At 40.1% G+C, this 26,067-nt stretch overlaps 1 protein-coding gene across 3 annotated transcripts; it reads left to right on the plus strand.

The window, feature by feature from the left end:
- Window positions 1–52: 52 nt before the first annotated feature.
- APIP (APAF1 interacting protein) lies at window positions 53–15,103 on the plus strand. Of its 3 annotated transcripts, XM_086462303.1 has the most exons (8): window positions 53–123; window positions 3,908–4,008; window positions 7,075–7,123; window positions 8,438–8,555; window positions 9,618–9,753; window positions 12,293–12,460; window positions 13,010–13,132; window positions 14,356–14,393. In XM_086462303.1, exons 1-7 carry the CDS (start codon window positions 91–93, stop codon window positions 13,107–13,109), a joined length of 705 nt encoding a protein of 234 aa, XP_086318429.1. In that variant the 5' UTR covers window positions 53–90; the 3' UTR covers window positions 13,110–13,132; window positions 14,356–14,393. The 3 variants fall into 3 exon arrangements, with proteins under 3 accessions (XP_086318429.1, XP_086318430.1, XP_086318431.1); XM_086462304.1 differs by having other exon boundaries at window positions 13,010–15,103; XM_086462305.1 differs by lacking the exon at window positions 13,010–13,132 and having other exon boundaries at window positions 14,356–15,103.
- Window positions 15,104–26,067: the final 10,964 nt, after the last annotated feature.

A 26,067-nucleotide genomic window follows, 5' to 3' on the forward strand; every position in this document is an offset into this window, starting at 1 on the left:
CCGCCCGCCGCAGCATCGCTCGGGCCGGTGCCCCGCCGCCCGCGCCGTTCCCGGAAGAAGCCCCACGGAAGGTCCCCCGTGCTCGCCGCCATGGCCGCCGCCAACCACCGCGACGCCGCACAGGTAAGGAAGGGCTGCGTGTAGGCCCCGCCGTGGGTTTTAACGGGGCGCAGGGCTGGGCATCGGGGCAGGCGCGCACGCCTCCCCCCACCGCCGTCCCCTTCGAGCAGCCCGGCGGCGAGCGGGACCGGACCGGGCCAGGCCAGGCCGAGCCGAGCGCCCTGGGGCGACCTTCGCGGCTGGGGGCTGTCCTACGGGCTCGCGGCGGGGCGGCAAAGCAGCAGCAGCCCTGCCGGTGCGCCCGGGACCCGCTGTGGCCGCCTCCCGCCGTGGCCGCCCCCTCCCTGCGCCGGCCCCGGGGCGTTTCGTGCCGGTGGGTGCTCCGGAACAGTGGGGTGCGGTTGTGCAGCTGTTGAGGCCGTTCTCGTCACGCCAGCAATTAGATAGAAACTTCGTCGTCAAGAATTAGCGGAGTGTGAAGCTGTTATGGAACTTAGGGCGCTTCCTGAAATGCTGCCAGATGGCAGCCTGGCCGCGGTGACAGGGCTTGCGGCCCTTCTTGTTTATTTATTTGTTTTGGTGGGTTTTTTCCCTGTGTTTGATTTTTTGGGGGTTTTGGCTAGTTTGGTAACTGGCCATTAATATAAGTCATCAAACCCGAGCATGAGTCAGCAGTGCTGCGCTCTGTCAAGTGAAGCAAGTATGGTGCGAAAGCGTACGGGAACATCACCCAGATAAGGCTCGAAATGCCTGTCCTCTTTCTATGTGGAACTGGTCAGGAGACCAGTCCGAGCATCAAGGACAGTGTGGGCCAACAGCAGGGAGAGGAGAGTCGTCAGCAGTCTAGATAATGTGGCCGGTCAGGAAAGAAGGAAGAATGTGCTTAGGCAAAAAGAAAAGGCAAACAAAATGAGGAGCAAATGGAGTTGTTTTAATATGTAAAGTGTCGTCACAGAGATGAAAGGGAAGAACATCTGTTCTGGAGGGGATAGCAAGCCCAAGTTTCAGCAGGCAAGGTTTAGGTTAAGTCTTACAGTCTCACTTTAGGCCATCAAGGATCACCCAGCCTTCAGCTTCAGAGTCATGGGCATGTTGGGGTCAGGGAGAGAGCAGCGACAAGAGCACTTTTGTCTTAACATACCAGCACAGGTATGGGTACTGAGTAACTACCTGCCTACCAGTTTTGGGGTGTGCTACCTATTTTTTGCTTTTGTTCTCTTTATTCTGTGGCTGTTAACAGAATAACCCCACCCCCCCACAATGTGGGTGCCTGCTGCTGAACAAACATTTCTCTTGGAAATGTCTTTTCATGGGCATAAATGACTAAGGTGAGCATTAAAGCAGCTAATCGCTTGTCATTTTTAAAAACTATTAAAGCTTCTCATTGCTGCAATTAAAAAAAAAAAATCAAAACATAAAAAAGGCACAGCACAAATGGTCAATTTAAGTTTGAGGTCTGTGCTTGCTCTCAAAAGTGGCAGTCTGAGGCTTTTAAGCAGAGTAGGAATCCTCACCACACTGCTTTCCTGTCTCTTCCTTACAAGTATTTCTTTTTCTCTCCTAAAAACCCTCCCTTTTGCATTACAGAGTCCTTGTGTGGTGCTGAAGCTGTTGCAGAAAATAAACTTTTTTTGAAGGAACATGACACTCCTTTTGCTGGTTTGGTTTATGTATCCATTTTGATGCTGAAGACAGGTTTTAAACAGAAATCTACCAGCTTATTAGCAGTGTTGTTAATCTGGTTTGCCACATCAAATTTATCACTGTGCGGCTATTCAAAGAAACCTCCTCATGATTTCCTGCCCATCAGTGTGAAATATCAACGATATGATTTAGTCTGCAGTCTGCACTTATTTCTGAGGAAAATACATGATTTTAAGTAGTTTGTGAAAGAGATGCGTATTTCAGGCACTGTTTATTTACTGTAATATCTTAAAATATCCACACTGTAGTTCAGCCTCACACCTTTTGAAAATTATCCCCAAAACCTTGACAAATGTGTTTGTTCTACAAGTAGCCGGGATCTGCCTCGCTTTCTGTTATGTGACATTCACATTGTTTTCTGGGTTTTGGGGTTGAAAGGGCGGGTTTGATTTGGTTTGGTTTTTTGAATTGTATTAGGTACAGTAATTTGAATAAAACAGGAAAAAGGTAATTTTCTTCAAGCAACCGTAGTCTTGCAGAATACAATAATAATTTTTGGAAGAGATTTGACTGCTGGCAATATCCTGAATTTTCAGCTAATACTTCCAGTCAGTTTCTGGTTAGAAATTTATCAGGAAATTTGTTTTCAAAAGAATAATTTAATGGATTGAAAAATCAGTCACTTCTTTCAGTTCATGGAAAAGTGTGGTTTCCTTTCCCCTCCCTTTCCCTAAAGAGAATCGCTTCAGAAACAAGTGCCATTGAAGGACATGGTGCTACACTGTAAGTTGAAGTTCTGATCAGGCCTGGTGTGTGTACAAAACAAATTAGGTGAGAGTTGGCTGCAGCAGCAGGGGACTGTATTTGGTGACCTAAAACCAATCCATTTTCCTGTTGAAAACAATGCAAGGAGCATGTCTGTTTTGCTTAATTGCTGATTTCTGTCACACACCCATGTAAGAAACAAAAGCACCGGTATGACTGTGGTAATGTAGGTGGAAATCTCAACCATCCCAGGGAGGTAAATTGCCATAGATAAAATTACTGCTCCGTTTCTTTGCTGTTTAATTCCTTTCCCTGTAGTTATATCTGTCAGGATATTTGTGAAAGCACGTACGATTTTTATTTTTACACAAGTAAGTGGGGAAGACTTTCGCTTTTCATTCTCTCAGACAAGCTAAAAGAAATACACAAGACAACAGGCAAATGCTTAAATTCAAGCACACTGCATGAACTAAAGTAGCATCTCACAGTTTTCTCTCTGTATACTGGTTATATTTCTCATGTAAATGGTTCCAACACTCAAAATTTTTAGTTTTCCAATGTAGTCCTCACTTACTGAAGGCTGCTTGCTGCCTGTTAGGCACAGCTTTCTTAGTTTTACGTGTTCTGTGCAGAGTAGTGTTTAGGATTTCCAATAAATAGTTTTGGCTTGTACTGTAAAGCCATTCTGTTTTCAATTAACTGTGAATGAATCTCTGACACTATTAACCTTTGGTTGATAGATACAAATATGTTTATTGATGTAATAAACAACAGAATATGGAAAAATCTAAGAAGTTTTTTTGCTTCTGAAAGAAATATTAAAATAAGGCAATTTACCTTCTGGCTAAACTGCATGTGAGGTAACCTCACATGGTAAAAATGTGGGAATGTTAAGTTCATCAAATAATTTGTCTATGTTTTCTACAGTATTTCTGACTGTATGTAAAAACATTGTGTAACAGAACTAATCAAGTCTGTTCTACTGAAATTTGTAAATCAAGCAAAATAAACCTACAGAAAACAGATTCAATGCAAACGCTATTAGTTGAGCTTTTCAAAATGGATACTGTTAAATGCATTTCTTTCTCTTTTTTTCTGGCAATAGTCTATGACTTAATCTTGCCAGTGTAATACCTGAGGGTTGCCACACTCAAATAAGTTTGAGGTGAGACCTTTCCTGTGAAGGATAATCAAACATGGGGTTTGTGTGTTCCTTTGGGGGTTTTATTTGTTCATTTCAGGGTGTGAATGGCCCCTGCAAAGCATAAAGGGCATCATGCAGAAACGCAGGCTTTTTGTAACTGAAGTTTGTAAGCATAAATTAGACTGTCCTACTGGTGTGAAAGCACTACCCCTTTAAAATCAGTTTCAGAATTGAAATGTTTAGGTTTGTGGTGTTTCAGATGGTTTTTCATTTATTTCTTTAATTTATTTTTAGGAGGAGTTACATCCAAGAAATCTTATTCCGGAGCTTTGTAGACTGTTTTATGGTTTAGGCTGGGTAACAGGAACTGGTGGAGGAATCAGCTTGAAAATTGGGTAAGTAAAGATAGAAGAGAAAGCATGTGATGGTTAGAGGGAGGGAGGGTGGCTGTGGTTAGTAGTTGGCGAGGGCATTTCAGTTCCTTGAAACACATTTGAAAGTCAGGAGTGAGCAGGAAAGTAGAAGGGGAAATGAACAGTACACCAAATTTAACCAGCTAGAAGGGAGGTGGATGGTCTGAATTCATCATTGCAGTCCCTTCGATGGAGAGAGCCAGCTTCAGAGTGACTTTTTTCTGCCCTTATCCTATCTTTGTGTAAGGTAGATGAATTGTCTTTAGGGAACAGCACATTCCCCCTTTTTCAGTTCATTGACTGTGGAATTTAGAGTGGGTTGCACCAGGCGCATGGCTTCCCAACACCTGCAGTTAGATGAGATTAATCCCAGTTTAGACATTTTGCAGGCAAGACGTTTACTTTAAGAAGGAAATTACCGTTCTACTGAAATCGTTTCTGAGCAGGACAGGTAACCGCAAAACAATTTTTGGTGCACGTCCACTACAAGGAGCACCACTTTGCTTTTGAATTCGCTCCTGTTCAGATTTGACAAGATTTTAATGGAGACAGAGCTCCTCTCAGTGGCCACTGAAAAAAGAGAAGTCCTCATCCGGCAAAACACCTCGCACAGTGCCTGCAGTTCTGTCCTCGGTCACGGGGTGTTGTGACACTGACTTGACAGTGCCTGACCTCTCGTTTTCTCATGTGTGCTTGCATGGAGACACAAACAGCTATTGCTGCTCAAATTAATGAGAGATACATGTGTGTAAAGTAAAGGCTCCAAATGCTAATATTTGTGCTGTTCTAATGGCTTTGTCCCAGACATTTCACTTCCCTGCTTGATTTTGCAGGCAAAGCAACAGCAATAATAATAATGAGAGGAATGATAAGAGGGTTGATTCTTGTTTTTAAAGATCTCTGTCTACAGAAATATCTTTCTAGCACTATTTTCTCAGGAGCAGCTAAATGTAGCCCATTTTCTTCATCATTTCGGTGAGATTCACGTTCCTTGTGGCAGGACAAATGGTATCAACAGAGGACACACTGACATAGTAGTACAGGTTTCCTCGGCCGTTCTATAACTTGGTTGCTCTGCCTACACACCAAAATATTTGAGCTGGTACCAATATCATACATGGTCCAGGAACAGTAATCTGCGTGGCTGTACTGTTTTATACCTATGGTAACAGTAGCTATGTTTCACAGTCAATAGTGATCAGGCAGAGATCAGACTAGCTTAGAATTGTTACAGAGGAAATAGTGACAGAACAATTGAAATTTGACTGAAATTCTAACTGGTCTTACTGGCTAATCCTAACCAGCATTACTCACTGTGCAGTTTGTATCAACTACTCAGAATACAAATGCCCGTTTAGACCTGGGATAGCATTTTAAAAATGGATCTAGAATTCTGTCAGGAGTCCTGTATTCAAAGGCTGTAAAAAAATCATCAGATTCCTGTATTTCAAGGCTGTAAAATCATCATCAGATTTTCCCCTTTGTGATTAATTTCTAAAAAAGAAAAAAACATTTTAAGAAAAAAATGCATGTCTTTCATTAGTAACAAAATTACCACTTGTTTTCTCGATATGTTGCACTCTCAATCATATTGCTTGTGCAGAGGAATTAAGACTAAATTAATGCAATACTGGCAGTGTCTATTTGTGAATGTTAAAAATTACAAGTATGATAAAGCCACATTTTGATGTGCCTCACAGCTATTTTACCACTATGAAGAGCACATCATCTTAAGAACTGTGTTTTTGGAAGAGTTGGAATCACAGAATCACTTAGGTTGGAAAAGGCCCTTAAGATCATCAAGCCCAACTGTTAACCCAACACTGCCGACACCATCACTAAACCATGTCCCTAAGCACCATGTCTACACGTCTTTTAAACACCTCCAGGAATGGGGACTCAACCACCTCCCTGGGCAGCCTGTTCCAGTGCTTGACAAACCTTTCGGTAAAGAAAATTTCCCAAATGTCCAATCTAAACCTCCTCTGGGGCAACTTGAGGCCATTTCCTCTCATCCCTTGTTACTTGGGAGAAGAGACCGACCCCCACTTCGCTACAGCCTCCTCTCAGGTAGTTGGAGAGAGTGATAAGGTCTCCCCTCAACCTCCTCTTCTCCAGGCTGAACAGCCCCAGTTCCCTCAGCTGCTCCCCATAAGACCTGTTCTCCAGGCCCTTCACCAGCTTCCTTGCTCTTCTAAGTGCTCTTGTCCAGAAATACAAACATCTCGTGGTCCTTAGGAAATGTATCTGTAACTTGACTCATTATTCACTAGATGTCTCTGTGCTCCTGAGTTTAGTACGTTACTGTTGAAACCGAGTAGTGATTACAATTGAGGGAGTTAATGTGATTTATTTTTGCTGTTATTGAAAATATTTCAGATACCATCTTAAAATCATTTTAATTTAAATCAAATTTTTATAGTCTTTGTTCACGTTAACCTTGCAAGAAGTGATGTACTTTGCTTGAATTTCAGTCATTTAATTGCATCAAATTAGTGTTATCTTTTCATCGATACAAATAAATCTATAAATGCGTTGAAAACCTAAACTACACAGTTATCAGAAAAACTGATAGTATTTACATTGTAGAGCATTACAGATAATTAATATTGTTTATAGGTAATCTGTGGATTTTTGAGCAATAGTTTTGCCACCTGTTTATCATAGGTCAGGATCTGCTTGCAATTTCTCGTGTTCCATTTTTATTCTGAATTCTGGGGGATTGAGTTTGGAGTTATCACAGAGGGAGGCTGCGTCGTTTTTTTTATAGGAAAAGTAAGGCTGCGCTTCCTACACGTGTGTCAGATCTCTTAGAAAGTTGAAAGCATGGTTTTGTACCTCTGCAAGTTAGAGGGTTCATATACCCTCGTGTGATTCAGTTCTGTTTTGAAAACCATCTACATGTCAATCTACGGAAGGAGCAGGAAAGTTACTAAATTACAGGGGGCTAGATTGGCTATTTCCTTTTCAGTGCATCAAGAGCTCTAATGCCTGTGCAGTTCAACAACCCTGCGTTTATCGATTGTCCCCATCTGTAACTTTTCCTAGGAATGAAATCTACATCGCTCCTTCAGGAGTCCAAAAGGAAAGGATACAGGTACGTTGAACTATATTTTTACCTCAGAGCTCATCTTGAGATGGATGAAAGCACCTTTGTTTGGAGTTTCATTTTTCTCTATGTAAAGTTAGAAACTTGTTATGGTCCCGACTGCCTTACTGAAACAACTGAGGATTTCGCCCGTATTCTGGTGGCATAGCAAGCCAGCGTGTGTTTCAGTGGCCAGCGTAGGTTAGTCTTGGTGATCGCTTTGCTTTAAATTAACACAGAAGACTGTGAAATTCAAACATTACTCAAGTCCAGCTTCATTCCTTGTCATGCTTGAATGGCTTTATCGCTGTCTGGCTACAGTTTCAAGTTACTGAGGCACATACGGAATTAAGCATCAAGGCCTCACCTCTATTTATTTTCATTTGAGTGATTACAAAACTTTGTCTTGAAATTCTCAGTAAATAGACAGGCTCTCCCCATGAAAAGGTGACCTTGTCTGTCTGTCTCCTTTCTAAAAAAACCAAAATGTAAGTGGAGGGGAGAATGATAAATGATAAATATTTTATGGCAGCAGGAACTCCCCCAGAATAGAATAACATGTGGAAAGGATTTGTTGTTTTATGGCTCTGAGGGTAAAATACAATGAGAAGTGAAAGGAATCTCTGCACTGGTAGGAGCTTGGGGTTCTGCAGCTCTGCTCGCTGGGATGTTAGCAAGTAAGACAGGCAAGGGCGTAACATGGCAAGACCGTGATAGTCTGTTCTTTGCTAGCAGTAGCAGTGGACTGAGTGCAGTGAGTAAGGAACTTTCTTGCAATTTCCTGCTGATTTTTAAAATAACATGAAAGAAGAAAGTTTTATTGTTGTCCTGAGTAAGTCTTTGTTCTGTTACGAGCAGGTGATTGATGCAGAGGTAACATTCATATAGAGCTACTAAAAGCAAGGTTTAAAAAATAGTTCTACAAGGTAAATATATTATATGTAGGTTTAATTGGTGTCCTTTGTTGGTTCTTTAAGGGGGGAAGGAAAAGAACATCTAAGTTTCTTTTTTTGAATCGGTTACTACTTTTCCTTTTGATCTGTTGTCTGTTATTTGGATACAGGCTGTCTCCTTCCTGAGAAAATTTTAGTTTTACAAATACCTGCTTGGCAGCAGTCTGGAGAGAAAGAGTACCTAGTATTAACTCACGTTACACGTCAGAAAATAGCGTTAGAAGCTAGAATAAATGCAGTGCGTTACAGCGCTTTTACGAAATTGAAGTCACATTCTGTATTAAATAGATGGTGTATATATTTGACTGCCTAGAAGGAGAACAAAACTGTTCAGGTCACCACAGATCAAAATACTTTATTCTTTCTACAGCCAGAAGATATATTTGTTTGTGACATGAACGAACAGGACATCAGTGGTCCTCCACCGCACAAGAAGCTAAAGAAAAGCCAGTGCATGCCTCTTTTTATGAATGCCTACAGGATGAGAGGTGCGTGGCAAAAGGTTTTAGTTCAGCGATGACTGAAACATGCGCGTCCACAAAACTGATAATCAATGCCATATTCTTTCTACATGGAAGTTACACTGAAATAAACAGTAAACTCTAAAATAAGTTGATTTGCAAAGGAATACATGCAGTGGAAGGTAATCCATGGTCGTGTCCTCTGAGTGTGATGTACACTCAGTCTGCTTGTATAGCTATGCCTGTGGTCATCCTTGTGGACTGATTTTTAGTGCAGCGTGTCAGTAGGTTGCTAGGGGATTTACAGCAGTTTTATGCCAGTAGTTTTGCCCCTTCAGCAACTATGGTTTACATCCTTTTGCAACGATTGGCTGTGATCAAAGGTTCTAAATTACAAGTAGGTGCAAAAAGTATGAAACTTTTCTTTTGCAAGTGGACAGTAATAGAGAGCTTTTGTGGTTGTGTAAGATTTACAGCTGTGACTTCAGAAAGGATTTAGGGAGTCTCTTCTGATCTTCCTGCACAAGAAGCTTACATGTGTACCTGTGGAAAACTCATGTCATATTTTTGGCAACATTGCAACTTTATAAGTATATTGTAATTATTGTCTACCTATCTTTCCATCATGACATAATAAGATAATGATAAATATTTTTTTCGCAGAATCAGTGGGTAATCAGAGTACTAGCATAAAAAGAAAGTAAAAGTCTTTAAACTTTCATCTCACAAATAAGTTTGGAAATTCTTTAGTATGTCAGAAATCTGATAAAGTCATTAGAGTGTTTCAGTCATTGCAGTCTGTAAAGAAAGATACAAGTAGTATTTTTCCTTGAATTTGTGCAAGTAGTTTCTCTCCTGGAATTTGTCAGTAACTAAAATTTAACACTAGTATTCTAAAACAATCCATAATTATCCTTTATAGGTGAGTAATTATCTCATATCTTTATTTAGCTTGCTGTACATTTTTTCCTCTAACGCAGTAGTTCACCATTTGCTAAGATGCCTATCCAAAGGAAATGAGTTTGGTATGGGAATACAATTTTCTTAATTCTAAACCCGTATTTTTTTTTCTTCTTTTTGTGTTCTTAGGGGCAGGTGCAGTGATCCATACTCATTCCAAGGCTGCTGTTATGGCTACCCTTCTTTACCCAGGGAGTGAGTTCAGTATTACCCATCAGGAGATGATAAAAGGAATCCAGAAGTGTACTTCGGGAGGCTATTACCGGTACTTCTCTATGTTTGAGAAAAGAGGCATGCTATTTGATCATTTGTTTTCAGTGATATAAATAGATGACAAGTCATTTGCAGTAAAGTGTGTCATATAAAGTATTAGGAATAAGAAGTAAAAAGACCTCTGGAATAAATCAGTCCTTGGCTTTCCATAAGAATGTCTCAAGCCTGTGGAAGAGATCTGAGAGAAAATCTTGTCTTGTCAAGGCTACTGTAGTCTGTCGAGCTGCAGAAGCAAACGAAGTAATGAGCTATGTCCTGACAAATATCTCAAGAACAGAGATGTTAACACACCTATACGATGTTAAACTGAAACTGGAGCCAACCAACATTAGGTTGGATTGAAAACGTACAAACTACATTTGGGTGGACTTCACATATCACCACCTGTGCTAGTTTAGGGCATGTTAAGAGAACAGAGGATTTCAGATTTTACTTGACAGATTTGAAAGAAAATTTAGAACAGCTCATTAAAGATAATGTTGTTGCTTTTCAAGGATGAGCTCTGAGGTAAGTGCTGAGTTATTGCAAATTATGTGTGATGGCTTGTTTTGAGGACTCCACCCACAGAGTGTTGAATTGGGATCCCCAAACAACATTTATATAATATGTGACAATTAGATGAAAAATTGAAACACTAAATTCTTTCCACGTTTTGATGTTAATTTTTGTAACTGACTACTGCACTTTGGCAAGGGGACAAGCCATATGTCTGGCTTGTGATTTACGCCTGGGCACATTTTATTCAGTGTTGGTTGACTTGCCAGCTTTACCTTCTTGTCAGCATTAGCGTTTGTAGTTTTAATGTGCGAAAGACACCCCTTAGATTGAATTGTCTAACAACACTGGCCTCAAAAGAATCCACAACAATTTTCTTTCTTGGATGTGCATTTTGAGTTCTCAAACATTGCTAAATGTTAGTCAGGAGACATTGTATTTACTGAGTTCTATATCTCCGGGTTGTCCCATGTCGTCCTGTTAATTTGCCAGAAAAACTAAAGAAATCGAAGCTCCAAATTACATGGTTCCTAAGTACATATTCATCCATACTAGACTGAGTCCACTGTCTTTTCCTCCAAATGCTCCCCATTGAATTCAAAAGACATCTGATGGTACAGAATGGGATCTTTCAAAAAAGGGATTGACAATGTGTTGTTTCTAATCACATAAACCTTTTCTGGAAGATATCCAGGAAAATACTACAGATAGGATAATTAGAAGTATTTGTTGGCCCAAATGCAATCCCAGTGATGCCAGAGTAGTTTTACCTTTGACTGCAGGAGAAGGAGAACTAGATCTCTAGTAAATAGCTTTGAAAGGCTCAGCCTGTCCCCAGATATTTCAGATGAAGCTTTGGCTAAATGTAGGCTGCTTGTATTTCAATAAAACTAGAGAGATATTAAGTATTTATTCAGAGTCTTCTTGGTGTTTTACAGATATTAGTTCTTGATAAAAAGCTTACAGTTATGATTAGGAATCAGTTATGGTATTTATATCTGCCTCCGAACTCATGTCCAAGTAGAAAGCAGCACCTAGGAAACCAATCCCTTAGCTGATTTGGCCTCACTGGAGCAAACACTCCAAATCTAATTTTAATGATCAGAATATGTAAAGGTCAAAGTAAACTTACAAAAACCACTTAATTTTCTTCATTCATTATTTTTATAGACTTCCTTGGGAAAGCATCAGCATTGAAAACTGTAAGGGATGAGTTTTTAATTTCCTGAATATCTGATTTGACGTACCAGCTGTATTATTTTACCACTGCACTCTGTTTTATAAAAGCAAGTACTACTAGGATCCACTCATGAAATACCTATGTGATCTCAATGATAAATCTGAACCCGAACTGGGAACTTATTAAATGTATTTAAACAAGTTTCTGCCAGTGTTAATTAAGGTTCAAACAATGCCAAATATCCCAGTCCTCCTTCAGAAGAAACTCTTAGGCAAGTTCCACCGAGTAACATGCATCATCTTGTCTTTGGAACTGGGGTTCTCAGGCTTTCTTAAGATCACATTAGCCCACCAATGACTCCATCACAGAGAAGTTATTTTTCATGTGTTGACTCTACTTTCTATTTATGCACCTTAGCAGTACAATCTTATTTCCAGGGGCTTTTTGGACTACCTAAATTGATTTTATTCTGCTGCAAACAGATTCATTTCCGTCTTCATGATGTGATTCTTTTAAATAATTTAGTCTGAGGTAAAGATTATAGGTGGTGCCAATACAGGATGAAGAGAGTCTGAAAAAGTTGTAAAGGGACCCAGCTGCAAAGTGATATGTGAACAGCTACACCTAATACATTAAAGCGTTACTTTATTTTTGTGCCTCAAGTGTAGCTCAGGTATTGCCAGCACAGCATACATTTGGGAGTGAGAGGTGTTCTTGAGACTTCTTATGTTACAGTGTGACTCACAAGAGAAGAGCACAAAATCACTAGTGTCAAGAATTTGTTACTATCTTTACGCAGTCTCTTAGGGAAAAACTTCATACAGCGTTTTTTTAACTACATTCTTTTTTCTTTTAGCTATGATGATACACTGGTGGTTCCCATTATTGAGAATATGCCAGAAGAGAAGGATCTCAAGGAAAGGATGGCACGTGCATTGGAAAAATACCCAGACTCTTCTGCTGTATTGGTCAGACGTCACGGAGTTTACGTGTGGGGGGAAACATGGGAAAAAGCCAAAACAATGTGAGTACAGTTTAGGTATCTTTTGCCATTATACTGCAAAATCTTAATGACCTCGGTGTCATGTATTTCCAACCCATGGACAATGATTCAGAACATTAAGTTCTGGTCTCACTGAATGTACAGAGAGCTTTTGGGAATGGATTCATCCATGATTCCACTGCTTAGTTTTCCTTTCCTATCAGTGCTGGCTGACAGGGTGGCCAGCATTTTCCATTCATATGGACAAGTCCCTCCTCATATGGAAACCTGCAGGCAATCACTGTTTTTGTATGCCACCTGCCAATACTGTTTGTTTAGTCTTCCCTAGTCACATTTTTGGAATTTACTTCTTCATTTTCTGTTGGAAAATAAATCTGTAAATCAGGATCATGTGGCAAAAATGCTGGGCTGGGCACTTTCCATACCACAGTAATGAAAATAAATTATAATACCAGCCAGACCGTCACGTTGGTGACATAAAGCTCAAGGAAGAAAATGATGAATTTTCATAAAACATGGTAAGACTTGAGCCTTACTTTACGTTTCACTTTTTTTTCCTTTTAATTTTAGGTGTGAGTGTTACGATTACTTGTTTGATATCGCAGTGCAGATGAAGCAGCATGGGCTAGATCCTTCAAAACATCCAGCAGGAGAAAATGGGATCTTGTAAATGACAACAACGTTTATATTCAGGTGTGAATTTATCTGTAGAGATGATTTGTTTGGAGGGAGGTGACACCGTCACTTCAGTCTGCTTTCCCACTCAGGAAGCTTCAGTATTGCACATCTCCCCCACTCCACTCCATTACCACTGCAATCTTATCTATACCTGAAATGATGCTCCTTTACAATGTGACAAAAAGAGATGTGTTAGTAGTTAAGTGTGCCCTGTGCGCCGTTTAGCACCTATGTACAGCATGGAGTGCAACTGGATTTTAAAACTAGCTTGTATCAAGCATTACCAGAAAAAGCCAATGGAGAAAAAAGACCCCAGCCTAGTGACCTAATCTGTGCAGAGATTCCTGAACACCCACTTCTGTTCTTCAGCTTGCAGAATCGGGTTTGATTTCAGTCCATCTCAGTGGTATTACTTACATGGTGGGTAGTTTTTTTTGTTTCCTTCCACAGAAATGGCTGGTTGCAATTTGATTAAGTTTCATTGATTTAGTGTCACCTGTTTACCTCATACAGCAAATTACCATGACTTTCTGTTTTCTAAGGTAGCAATGATCAATGTTTTGAAGATTTTCATAACAAATACTTTAAAGTAAAAGCGCATAGATAATACGATCGGGCAGTACTTTACATGAAGGATGCCTGAAACCATTCTCACATAAGCAATATACAGCTTGCTGTGGCAAAACCCGGCAGCAGTGTAATGTTCGGAGTCAGGGACACTTCCTCCTGAAAATCTAAACAAGTTTAAACGTACCAGTACTGGGATTGGAACGGAATTGCTGGACCAGAGCGGTGGTCTAGTTAAACAAGGTAAGCTAACTTGTGCACAGAGCTGGCCAATCAGATAATCCTCTCCACCCACCACGTTTGCATCAGAAGAGCTGACAAACGGCTGCTCAGGCAGCATGAGCCCAGACCAAATGGGTACCTGGATCGTTGGCCCTTGTACCCACACTGGAGGAGGAAGCAGTGGGACAGGAGGCTTGCTGTCAAGTGAGTCTCTGCACAAACAGGTATTCGGAGTGCTGCCACCGCATACAGCGATGAAGACAGGCTGGCTGCCATGCCTATACAGAGCTACCTCATGGCCCGCAAGAACCGTTCTGTAGCTGCTCCTCGGCCCCTGCAGTTCGATAGGTTGGGCTAGCATAACGGCATTGATATTCCTCTGCCTATTTCTTATGACTAAATACCTAGCTTTAGAATATTTTCACTTTTGTCTTGTTTCTCCTGTACAGGTTTCAAACGTGACAATGGGAGTTCCAGATGCATCTTAGGCTGTTGAGGCCAGAAGAGGGTGCTGTTATACTCAGCTGATGGACAGTCAGCTTTGACTGTCACACAGGGCCAAGAAAAGGAGAGTTAAAACGAAACGAAAAAAACCTGAACAATCATTGCTATTTAGAAATTCTGTCAAATGCTACAGTAGAAGGAATGAAAATTCAGGTGCAAAAAAATATTTTTTAAAAAAGCTATGGAGAACTAATGTGACATTTTGTTCACACGCTTTAAAAATTAATATTTCAACAACCTGCATTTGTTGTTCCTTCTCTGCTGCCACATCATCCAGCTTGATGTAGCTCTCTGTTTCTGAAAGTTACAGTAGTCTTTAATGTTGGGAAATTAAGAGAGAACGACCACTTGATTAGAAGTTAGGTATAAAATTTAAAGAATTGTTTGAACTGTTGATTCGTTCATGCCATGTTAACAGGGTTTTTTTTTAATAAAGCCTGTAGCATGTGTATTTTTAAATTCTCTTAATTGTCATTATAATGAGCAGGAAACAATTTTATAGCGTGCATTTGGAAGTTGTTACTGAGTTGTTACAAGCTCTGCGTCTTGTCTGGGTTTTACCCCTTTAAATTCATTCACTTTCAATAAGGTTTTGTTTGTTAGACCTTTAAAGCATCTTTTTATGACCTATGATTAGCCAGCCTGAAGTAGATTAAATCAAACTGCTCATTAAAGTATAATCTCACAGATTTATATATTTTGGTACCTTTCAACATCTCCTGGAATGGCCGCCCAGCGGCATCAGTCTGAGCCTTGGCTGACCAACTTTCCAACTGAGTGTTGCAACTGTAGTCCCAAGGGTGAATTGAGGCAGGGTAAGCACCAATTGACCTTGTTTTCTGCTGGGGGCCATGCATTCCCACCACTTCCCCTGGCATCATCTCGGGCCCTTCTGTGAGCTTCTGTGGGGTGAATTAACTCTTCAACCTAAGAGAAAAGTACTGCAGGAGTGAGGGGAAGAAAATTATTATATTGTTCCCTAATAAGCCACTGGTAAAACATTGAATCAACTCAGAGGTGAGTCTAAAGAGAACCAGAGCTGGGGCAAAAGAGGAGATGGCTGAAGCCAGAGGTGGCAGACAACACTTCCCCCATTTCAAGGGAATGACTATTCAGACTTACTTAGGTACTTGTGGACAGGCGTTCTCTGTGCCTGTTCTGAAGAGTTCAGGAAGAATTGAAATCTGTGGAAAATAATTCTGCTAAACCAAGAAGTCAGGAAGAAATTTCCTATGTTTATCACCCATTAACAAGCATTGACTTTTCTTCGGTTACATATGTCGGACTACTGATTATAACCCAACATATGCCATTGGTCTCTAGCAACTGGTGACTGTTGTGCTGACCTTGCACCAAAAACCTTCTGCTTTGGCTTGGTCGCTCTTTGTGTCCCCACATAACAGTCTGTCACTGGATGCTGACAAAACTCATTTGCAGTAGGGCATGTACGCCAGGCACTTGCTGACCTGGTCCAACCTGCTGGGTGCCAGCTGTTTCTAAGCAGTGAGATGTGGTCACCTGTACCATGACAGCCTGGTGTACAACCAGAGTTGTTGCCACCAGTTTGTCAGCAACCAGGTCCCTCTAATCTCCACATCCTCGTAGCAGCTACAGCCATTCTGTGCTGCACAAGAGAGCATGTTCAGTGTCTGCTGCTGCCAGACCAACAGCAGCTGTCAAAGGTGGCATCAAGACCTCAACTGATGAAGTTACCACACCACAGGAATGGTTTGTTATAGAATAAATCGCCGTCAGAACCCTGCTGCATACTCATCTACCAAGATAACATACCCTCAGCTCTCTGGGATGCTTCAGCTTTTCTCAACTGCAGAGCTGTTAAAGGAATTGGTGCAAGTTCAGATAGGTGTCTGTTTCCCCCCAATGATTGGACTGCAAGACTCACCAGCGTCAATTACAGTGAGTTTAATTGAACAACTCTTTGCCATTCTGTTTTTACATTAAAGGAATAACCATATTTAGTTCTTTCCTGGATTTCCTTACACATTTTAGGAACACCAGAATAGCATTGACTGTTTTGTAGTTTATACCATTGACTTGGTTTCTGAACTCCCTTCCCAAACACTTGTGCTACCTGATGCTTAGAACTTGTAATGAGTAGGGTGCTGTGCTGACAGCCTGGCAGGTCTCATGGAGATCGGTGCCTCGTGACCGTTGGGCACACTTGCCCTTCCCACCTGTACATAGTGCTGCATGCAGCCTTTAAACCCAGGGGAGGGCAGCCTTAATTACTGTGAAGCCCTGGTTATCACCAAGTTACTTCAGATTGTGGACTGGATGTTTATTAATGTGTTTTTTCATTATCAGACACTTGTTTGTCAGTAGCAAATATTTTGCAGTGACTCTACATCTTATAAGTGTATGTAGATTGCAGTAGGCGCTTGGGTGGAAAATGTTAATTTTTAGATCAGAGAGTGACTTTGGACAGGCTGCATACTCCTCTGCATATCCTCCACAAAACACATCTCTAAGTAATCTTCAAGACTTCAGAGGTGCAAGTGACATGAAGGAAAAGCAGACTGTATTTCCCTTAGCTTTCGTTCCCTATGGGCAGGCTAATGAAAATGCTTCTTGATGCAACAGCCCACTTAGTCTTGAAATACAGTTGCCATCTATTGATTGTGACCTTTAATTCTTTATTTAAACTGCTAGATTTCTGCAAAAAGTAAATTCCTGTGGAATTCTGATGATGCTGTTAGAATAGGACATAATGGTATCGTTTCATGATACTGATGTTTTGTAGGGATAAAGATGATTTTTACACTTGGTGGTGTTTTGTTCTGCATGTATACTGACAAATTACAAAAGAACACTCACAAGGAAAGGCTTTTTTGCCAAATATTTCCTCTGGGGTCGTGTTATTTACAAATACTCTCTTCTTCAGCCAGCTACACCCTGTAGCCTTTCTAAAAATCTGTGTGAAATAATGGATTTCTATAGTAGTAGTAAAGTTCTTCCATATAGGATTCCAAGATGCTCAGAGTCCTGTTCAGTGGGATGGAAATGAGCTAAGTGTGCCCTTCTCACAGTGTGAGAACTCTGAACAAATTAGTCGGTGACTTCACAGCTTTGGTGGCTTCATAAACCTGTGAAGTGATTACTGTTTCCCAATGTGTTCAGAAAGTTCTTACAGTTAAGTTCAATTATGTAGAACAAAAATATGAACATTTCCCATATGATTTAAGGCTTCTAAACTCTTGTAATTTTTAAGTCTGGATCATTTTCTGATGTGAACTGTAGGCTGATAAGCCAGCTAGATTTTTTGTGTTTGCAGGAAAAAAATTTATCTCTGTCAAAGCCAATTATCTAGGTTTAGTATCACCAGATAGGCTTAAGTAAAAGTGACACAATTCCCATTTCAAGTGGGTCATCCAAAAAACTAATTAAGTTCCAGTGTTTCCTAATAAAAAGTAATTTTTGAGCAAACATCCTACTTGCTTCCCAAGAAGGAAATAAAACTGCAGAATACAGCATCTTGAGACATTAAGAAGTAGAGCTCTAATTTACAGCAAGCAGTTACAATGCCGATATAGGTCTTCTAGCAAATGGTGGAATGCCTGAACAACTGGCATCCTATTTCCTTTAACTCCAAAATCATCACTTAAAAATTAGCATCTTGAAAAGCCCACGGACTAGTGGAACAATACAGATAAACCAGTAGCCTTCCTCTAAATTCTTTTTTACCACACTTTTTGGCAAATACATCTGTAAGAATTCTTTGCCATCTTGCAGAAGATGGCAAATTGGCAAAAAAGCCTGGAGCACCTTAAATGGCTTTACTTCTGTATCAAGGAACAGAAGAAAACCTGTAGTTTGATATTAACGCTTCTTAATTTCAAAATTGTTAAAAAAACCTCTGAGCTGACATAAGGTATCCTTGCTGAAGTGAGTTATCAGTCATTTATGCAGCAGGTTCATAAGCGATAAAGAAATTAGGAGAATGCTTCATTTTTGAAGCAACTTCCGATGTGTAGTTCTGTTTTGCTATAAGGGGAGATGAACCCTCACAGGCTTTTGGTTTGTTTTCTCTGCCTAGGTGTAAGGTGAAGTGCAAGTTGTGTCTTACAGATGCACGGACAGCCCTCTGTGCTGAGGTTCTTTGGAGCAGAGAACACAGAGATGTCTGTGACTGTGCTTTGCTGCCAGCTAATCAGAGCTCTCATAGCAGTCAGGGAATCTGTATGTTTATGCTAAGTCAGCGCAAAGGTAAAAGTTCAGTGTTACTCCAGACGAATGCTACCTGACATGATTTTTAAAAGAGCGAGTTTCTAAGTCCCTGAGCCTGAAAAAGAGCTCTCAGGCATTCATCCTGGTACTACCCTAGGGTTCACTGCATAAATCGGGTGGTAAATAAAAATCTCACTGTTTTGTGGTTGACATCACTAGCACAGGGACCTGTTTCTGCTAAATTTGAGTGCTAGTGGTTAGGCATACCGAGTACATCATTGCAAAACTATTTTGGAGGCGACACCTCTAGTGGAACCACAACGGTTGGCTGTTTCTTAGGATTTTAATCTCTTGAAAACTAAATCAATCTAAATAGTATTTTTTTGTTTGTTTTTCTGTATGTCTCCAGGCATAATCTATCATCTGTGAGACTTTGCTAGAGCAGTTGGAAAAATCTAGTGACTGGCTAGTGCTCGATACCAAAAATGGACTAAGCGGGTTTGACTAGCTGGGATTTAATGGTGAATCATGGAAATTCATACTGCCGGAATAGCATTTGCAAACACCCACTCTCTCTGTACTCACGTACATGTGTTGGGGTTTTTTTCTCTAAGATACTGCGCTGTTATATGAGCAAGTTTCTCCCATCTATGACAGATAAAATTACAGAGTTTAATCTCCAGAAACGAGATCAGCAAGAATTTATTTAAATAGTTAAGCACAAATTCTTCTCCTTAATGAGCCCTAGATTAGCTCTGATTTCTCCAATGGTAATTTCTGGTAATTACAAACAGAATACGCTGGATATAGAAGAAAGAATAGGTCTTACATTTAAAGTAAAGAGCTGGAAGTCTAGATTTTGTGGCTGATTCAAGTGTTACCTTAAGGTCATGCCTTGAACAGTTCACTTTGATGGGAGTTTCAAAAGAGCTTGAGTGAATCAGATACTACCCTAAATCCCACTGGAAAGTGAGGTGCTTAATTTCATTAGGCTCCCCAGTAACTCCACGGGTTTAGCTGTCTGTGCTTCAGTCAAGGGAGTAAAAAGAAAGGGGGGCAGGGGGCACCTCAAGTACCTACTGCCAACTTGTCACTAGTGTACTCAAGTTGACATCAGATGATTAACTGGCATTTTTTTCCTAAAAAGAAAGATGACCTTTTATACTAGAAACCCGTAGTTTAAAGAAAAGGTTACCTAAGATAATTCACCTGGTAGAGATTTACAAAAACAAGGAGTCAAGAACTGAGCTTTCGTGCTTACTCAGGGATGTGCATTAAGACTGCCACAAGTAACACAACATGATTTTTGTGACTTCAGTTCCTCCCTGCAAAGGACACCTGCTGTCTCTCCTAGATGAAACACCTGGTTCCCTTCCTTAAGTTCCCGTTCTTCAGACAAAGCAGGTTACCCTCGCTGTCCCCATTCTGGCACAGTTCTGAAACCAACATCGCTGCAACACGTTTTGGGATGTCTGTTCGTATGAATGACGATGGCAGATACCTGGGCGCAGCAGGTTGCTGTGCGTTTGGCACTAATGATCACATTCCTTTTGTCTTTATGCTTTGTCTCATTTCCAAGGTTTATTCAGTTTTAATCCTGCTTTTCTGTAAGATTTGTCTCCGTTCCCTATTTTCCTGACAGTCTTTGAAATCAAATGTAAACCTAATACTGCTTGCATTCTAGTTGAACTTTCAAACCCAGTAATATTTTTGTGTTAGGAAACTTATCCCTTCCCTGATTCATCTGCTACATTCCTGACGTATCCGAGCATGTCCTGTTATTTGCATGTTTGCAAAATGTTGGCACATAAAGGGTTAATGTGCCTTTTGTACCTCAGACACACTGAGGTTTTGCAAGCAAATGTCTGTTGGTTGCAAGAGCATATGAACATGTATGAGACTAATTTCCTGTTAAGGAGTCGCTACATTAAAAGGATATTTGCATAATCATAGACTAAGATAATGTAGGGAAAACCCCAGAGATTGTTCTGATGCCAGATTAAGCCAAGCCCAACATGTAATTTATTTGAATGCATGAAAGCTGCTGCTTATCACTCACTTCTATCTTGAGTCCTCAAGCACTTTAGTTGGCAGCAGCAGGCTCTAACTCCTCCTGGATAATTCATTATCCTCAACAACTGTTAAAAGGGTTATTTTAAGTTTAACTTCACAGTCTCTGCAACTTAATTCATACAATAAAAAAATTATTCCTTTTATGACTTGTGTCACATGTTCAAAATCAAGCTACCGCATCTTCTTGGGTCATCATTTTATTGAATGCCCTCAGCCTTCAGGTCATGGTAACTTCTGAAATACCACATGCACCTCAAAAACAAGGGTTCGGGACTACACCTGTGAAAAACATAGCCAAAACCAATGGGATTTCATAATAGGGGTAGTTTTTTGAACCTGTATATAAATAAAGGAGTGTCCACACAGGAGTTTAGCAGAAGGGCCTCAGGAGAAAGTACATTAGCAATCAAAAATCAAGGCACTTAAATGCTTCTGAACAGATTAATTCTTAGGGCTGGAGGTCCCTGACTTCCATTTTAAATCCCGCTGCATGCTTTACAGTTCTACTTGAGAACCCTGTTGCCAAAGTAAAGAGTTTGTCACACTTGTCACCTGATACTTCCTCCATGTAAACATGCACAGAGGCTTGTGGCTGGGGTGCTGAAAGGCACTTGTCTGAAAGGCGAGTTATTTTTCACTAAACTTGGATGAGTTAGTTATTTGAACTTGAAAGTCCAGTTGCCAGAGAAAAGAAAAATCCCAAACAGCAGCAAAAAACAAACCCAGGGCTACTGTCATGCTTGCCACAGTTAACACAAATGGGGCTACAAAGACATGAGTAGGAGCAGGCGGAGGGCACTGCTGTTTCTGTAAAGCAGGAGCAGGAGGAGAACCTGTTCAATAGCATATCAATGACAGCTCAGCCTGTCAAACCTCGAGCCATAGCATAAGAGGGGAATAATGTTTCAAGTGAGAGAAGATCAAACATTATGATCAATTATTTAATTGTAGTAAGGGCAAGAAGAGAGAATATAATTAAGGTCTGAGACAGCTAAATAAGGAGGCATTTAGTAGCAATGGCAGTAACATTAGTAGAAAGTCCAGTTAAACAAACAGGACAGTGACCACTGTCTATTACAGTTGAAGCACCAATAAAACACTTTTGCTGCACTAGAAAATAGTGCCATGTTTTACTACACTTTAACTGTGATTAAAACAGCACAGTCCCAGTAGCCTGAATAGTCCAGTATTATTAATAAAGTCATACTCACCTTCATTAAGATGTGTTGTCCTGTTTGACATTTCTAGCCCTCAATAAGGAAGACTGCTGTATTTGAAAGAGGAGGTCTAGACATTTTAAGTAGTTCATACAACACAGATTCCTCCTATATTTTGGAAATATTAAAAAACAAAACTGTCACTGAAGACGAGGAACTAATTCTAATTAGACCAGAAGAGAACAATGGCAGATCAAGTAGACAACACTCAATACCTTAGTGTAACCCGAAACTCACATTGCACAAAATTAATCACCAAATAAAATGAATTAACAATACATTGCAATCTGTTCCCATAGGGAGACAGTCATCCCAGCTATATTTATGTTCAATGTCTCTCCTTAATATATAGTCTATATTTAACACTAACTTGGTAAAGGTTCCCAGGCTGCAACACTGAGACCAAAGTTGTGGCATTATGCCACACAGCAGCGTTACACAATCATGAGCTTTCCCTAATCATGTTTCTGTGTATGTGGAAATCTATGCAGAAATCTATATGAATAAATTTATCAGAAGGCTTAACCTCTGGAAAAAAAATATATTTCCCCAAACTACTTTACTTACTTCCTTTATTATTGGTGATAGGCCATCCACAGCTTCCCTTCCAGAAAGCCTCAAAAGCTCTGTAAATCTCTGCAATGTTCCTATCTGCCTTGCTTATCGCTACACGTCCCTGAGGTTTTTTTCCTCGTACCATATTCAATATTGATCATAACAGCACAAGTTTTACAAAGACTTCCATAGAGATATCGAAGAAGTGTCCACACGTGCTTCTGGATGAAAGAAGGAATACAGAATATTCATATGCAGGAAAGGGTTTCCGTCATGAGCACAGGATTCCTGAACAGAGGAATACAGTGAAGATGAACAGGAAGGAGAATGCTAAAAACCATAGGGACTAGATGTTAAAGTGCCAGAAATTCAAAGTAATACAACAGGGAATGTAACAAAAATAATCTTGCATGTGAAAAAAAAGATAAAGCACACGTTAGACAAAAGCAGCCATGAAGATCTCAGGAGAAGTGTCATGAAGCTGATAAAGTTAAATAGCCAAGTGGCCAAACTTGTGCTACAGAGGCCAGCTAGGTCAAAAGATTTCCCATTACAGGATTAAGTTTGTCACACAATAAGCTGCAAGACGTAGATGCAAATTTAATGTGCTCAGAAGCTAATAGAACAATCAAGAACTTTATGGTCCCACGAACATCAGCTTAATTACAGCTGTAAATACCCTCTGCTTTAAAAAAAGATACTAATAATTGATTGAGGATATTTCTCATTTGCATATTTTGTTAAAATCTTTAAGCTACTATTTTGAATTACAGCTGACTGAGACGGATTATTTTTTATTTTTCTATATTTTTTTAAGAGGATGTTTTCATCCTACTTCACTCCAACGTATCAGTCCAGTGGAAATGACAGAGCTCAAATTCTGCAAGTAAGAGAAGGAACTTGTTTTCAAAGAAATAAGCCAAAGACAGCTGAAGTGCAGCAGGGGTCACTGAAATACTGGTAGCCAGGAGAGGTTAAAGTCAGGGTAGTTTCATGCTTTGTATTTTCACACCTTGTCAGCTGTGCACTGAAATTGTACTTTTTAATATTACTAATGTCTACAGAGGAAATTCTCACCTTCTTCTATGCTTTTTGCGTTGGGTAGAAAGACCAATGTTTTGAAAAGGCCAAGATCAGGCCACAGATAATTTACCAGGAAGGAGAATAATGCACGCACCTGAAGCCTTCCTTGCAGAACTCTTGGAAGCTCTCCATTGGGGGCTGAGAATTAGATGGCAATTTCAGGAGCAGAGGGTACATCACTTCCTCAGGATTGGTAGATGTCCTTGGGAATTAGCTTCTGTAACCCAGTTTCTCAGGACTATCCAAAAGATCCTGTTTGGTCATTTCAGCTTAAAGTGAGCACAACAGCAGTATAAAATCACAACACCCCCCTCCAAACTATGGCTTCCATCCTTGAGTTCTCAGAGAGGATAAAGGTGGGATTTCCCAGTTGGGTAAAAATCGATTCCTGTTCAGAGAAGTAACATCAGGTCTTTGACTCATCTGTGATCCACCTAAGCTCTGCAGAGATTTTGCACTTCCTTATGCATCTTTCAAGTCCTTATAGCTTGAAAGCGCTACCCAAGAAAAGAGGTAGGTTTCTGATACTTGTGATGGACTTCCTTGTAAAAACTTTTGTATTCAAAGATATAAGAAGATTTAAATTTTTAAAATACAAGCTGTATGTGAAGTAGAATAAACAACCAGTAGCAAACCACATGAACAACAGAAGGTTTTAATCTTAAGCCATGCCTAGGTGTAAGACTGAACACAGCAGAGAAGCCTCCTCCTAATTGAGAAATCTCAGCCTAGAATCTATTCCTGAAGCTAGATGCCTAAGCACTGACTTTGAAAAAAAATGTAACCAGGGATTGTTAATTTATCACCGAGGAGAAGGAAGTACCAGCTCCTTCAAATTGTACCCAGGCAGTTAATGGTCTAATTCAGAATGATGAAAACCTGGTGCCTTTTTGTAATGAGGAGGTGCAAACATGTTTCTTCCGTCTCCTTGAAGAAAGCTAAAACTTGTTTTTTTCTAAATTTGGAGGAAGTACTCTTATTCCTTCTTGCCAAAGATGCTATGGAATTGCTCACTGGCTCAGAAAGAGATAACAGTAGGCGCCTATGAATCCTCAAGCAACCAAGAGATCATTTACCTGGGGATGGGGAGAGGTAAATTCTAATACCTGTTTCATTTACAGATAGATATTTGAATCTGTGTCTTGCTTTTTTTTTAGCTTGAACTAGAGAAAGATGAGTCAGCAGAAGGAAGCTGAAGTACTGTCACTCAGCAAAGCTGTTGTCATGGGAAATGCAGATATGAAGACCCTCCAGCAGAAGAAGGAATTAAAGCAATATTGGAGATTTTTGTATGAATGTCATTTATCTAACATGGGATATAAAAAGCTACTTTTCTGTGTCACTTAGTTGTGAGAAATATTGTATTCAGAGCCTGACCCAGATGTGCTCACCACCCTCCAAAGATATATGAGGACTCTGGTTCCTGAAAGGTCTTAGGTTTGATGCAGGCACTTGGTTACTCTAGGCTTTTGGTGAATGTACACAATTCTAGCAGAAATTTAGATCACAAGGGAAAAACGTGTGAATTAGAATCCAATAGAAATACTTAAGATGCTTGAGAATAGTCCTTGATGCCTGAAATGGAGGTTTGAATAGGCACTTTAGAACAAATCTAAAGAAATGACAAATTACAGCTTCCAGGCCTCCCTTTTAACAAAAATGTCTTTTGATTTCCATGATTCTTATAATCTTCTTCTGGTCCTGAAATGGATGACAGATGCTTTTATCAATCATTCATCTTGGCAAATTTTTCTTTTTTCAAATTAGTAACCCCTAATAAACACACCTCTGTAATTTGCATTGATAATTCTTTTCCCTAGAAGGGTGGGTGTTACTGCAGGAACATGTCCAAAGTTTGCTCTCCAGCCAGTTACTACTGAAAAAAGCACCATGCAAGTAGCTATTATGACTCAATCATAGATTGAAATCTCTTGTTATGCATTAATATGGGTTAACAACTCCCTTAGAATTTCCATTAGTAACGAAGCACCTTAACAAAATGCAGATGGAGCAACAGCTGCTGTGAACTTCTAACAGATGCTATTTCTGCAAGGTCTCTGTATTTACACTAGCACTCCACACTGCATCCCCAAAGATACCCCAGGAGAATGATAACAGCCCGATTCAAATGCTGACACACGTACAAACGAGTATGCAATTTCAAGGCAATACACTAACATATCTACATTGTGCCTTTGTGAATATGGTAATTTACTGCATCAAATACTGCATTGTTCTGACTAGAAAGGGGTTAAGCTCAACTGAAATAAAAGCAGAAAAAAACCCTTTGAGCATGTCAGATCAGAGGAAGGGAGTTTGTTGTACCCATGTAACAGCATTGTAACTTCTAGTCCAAAGAACTGACTTAATACTGCTAAGTTTTTATCTTGGAATAGGAGTATCCGCTTTAGGACTTGAATAAACATCTTATTCATGGCCTTCGTTATTTTGATGTTGATGATCACGTAGATTGACTGTGGGTCTTTCTGTCCACATTCAAGCATGGATGCTAAAATCCACTGGGAAAAACTTATTGCTGCAAAA

The sequence above is a fragment of the Leptosomus discolor genome, chromosome 3 (genome assembly GCF_034619465.1).
Source record: "Leptosomus discolor isolate bLepDis1 chromosome 3, bLepDis1.hap2, whole genome shotgun sequence".
NCBI classification, from domain to species: Eukaryota; Metazoa; Chordata; class Aves; order Leptosomiformes; family Leptosomidae; genus Leptosomus; species Leptosomus discolor.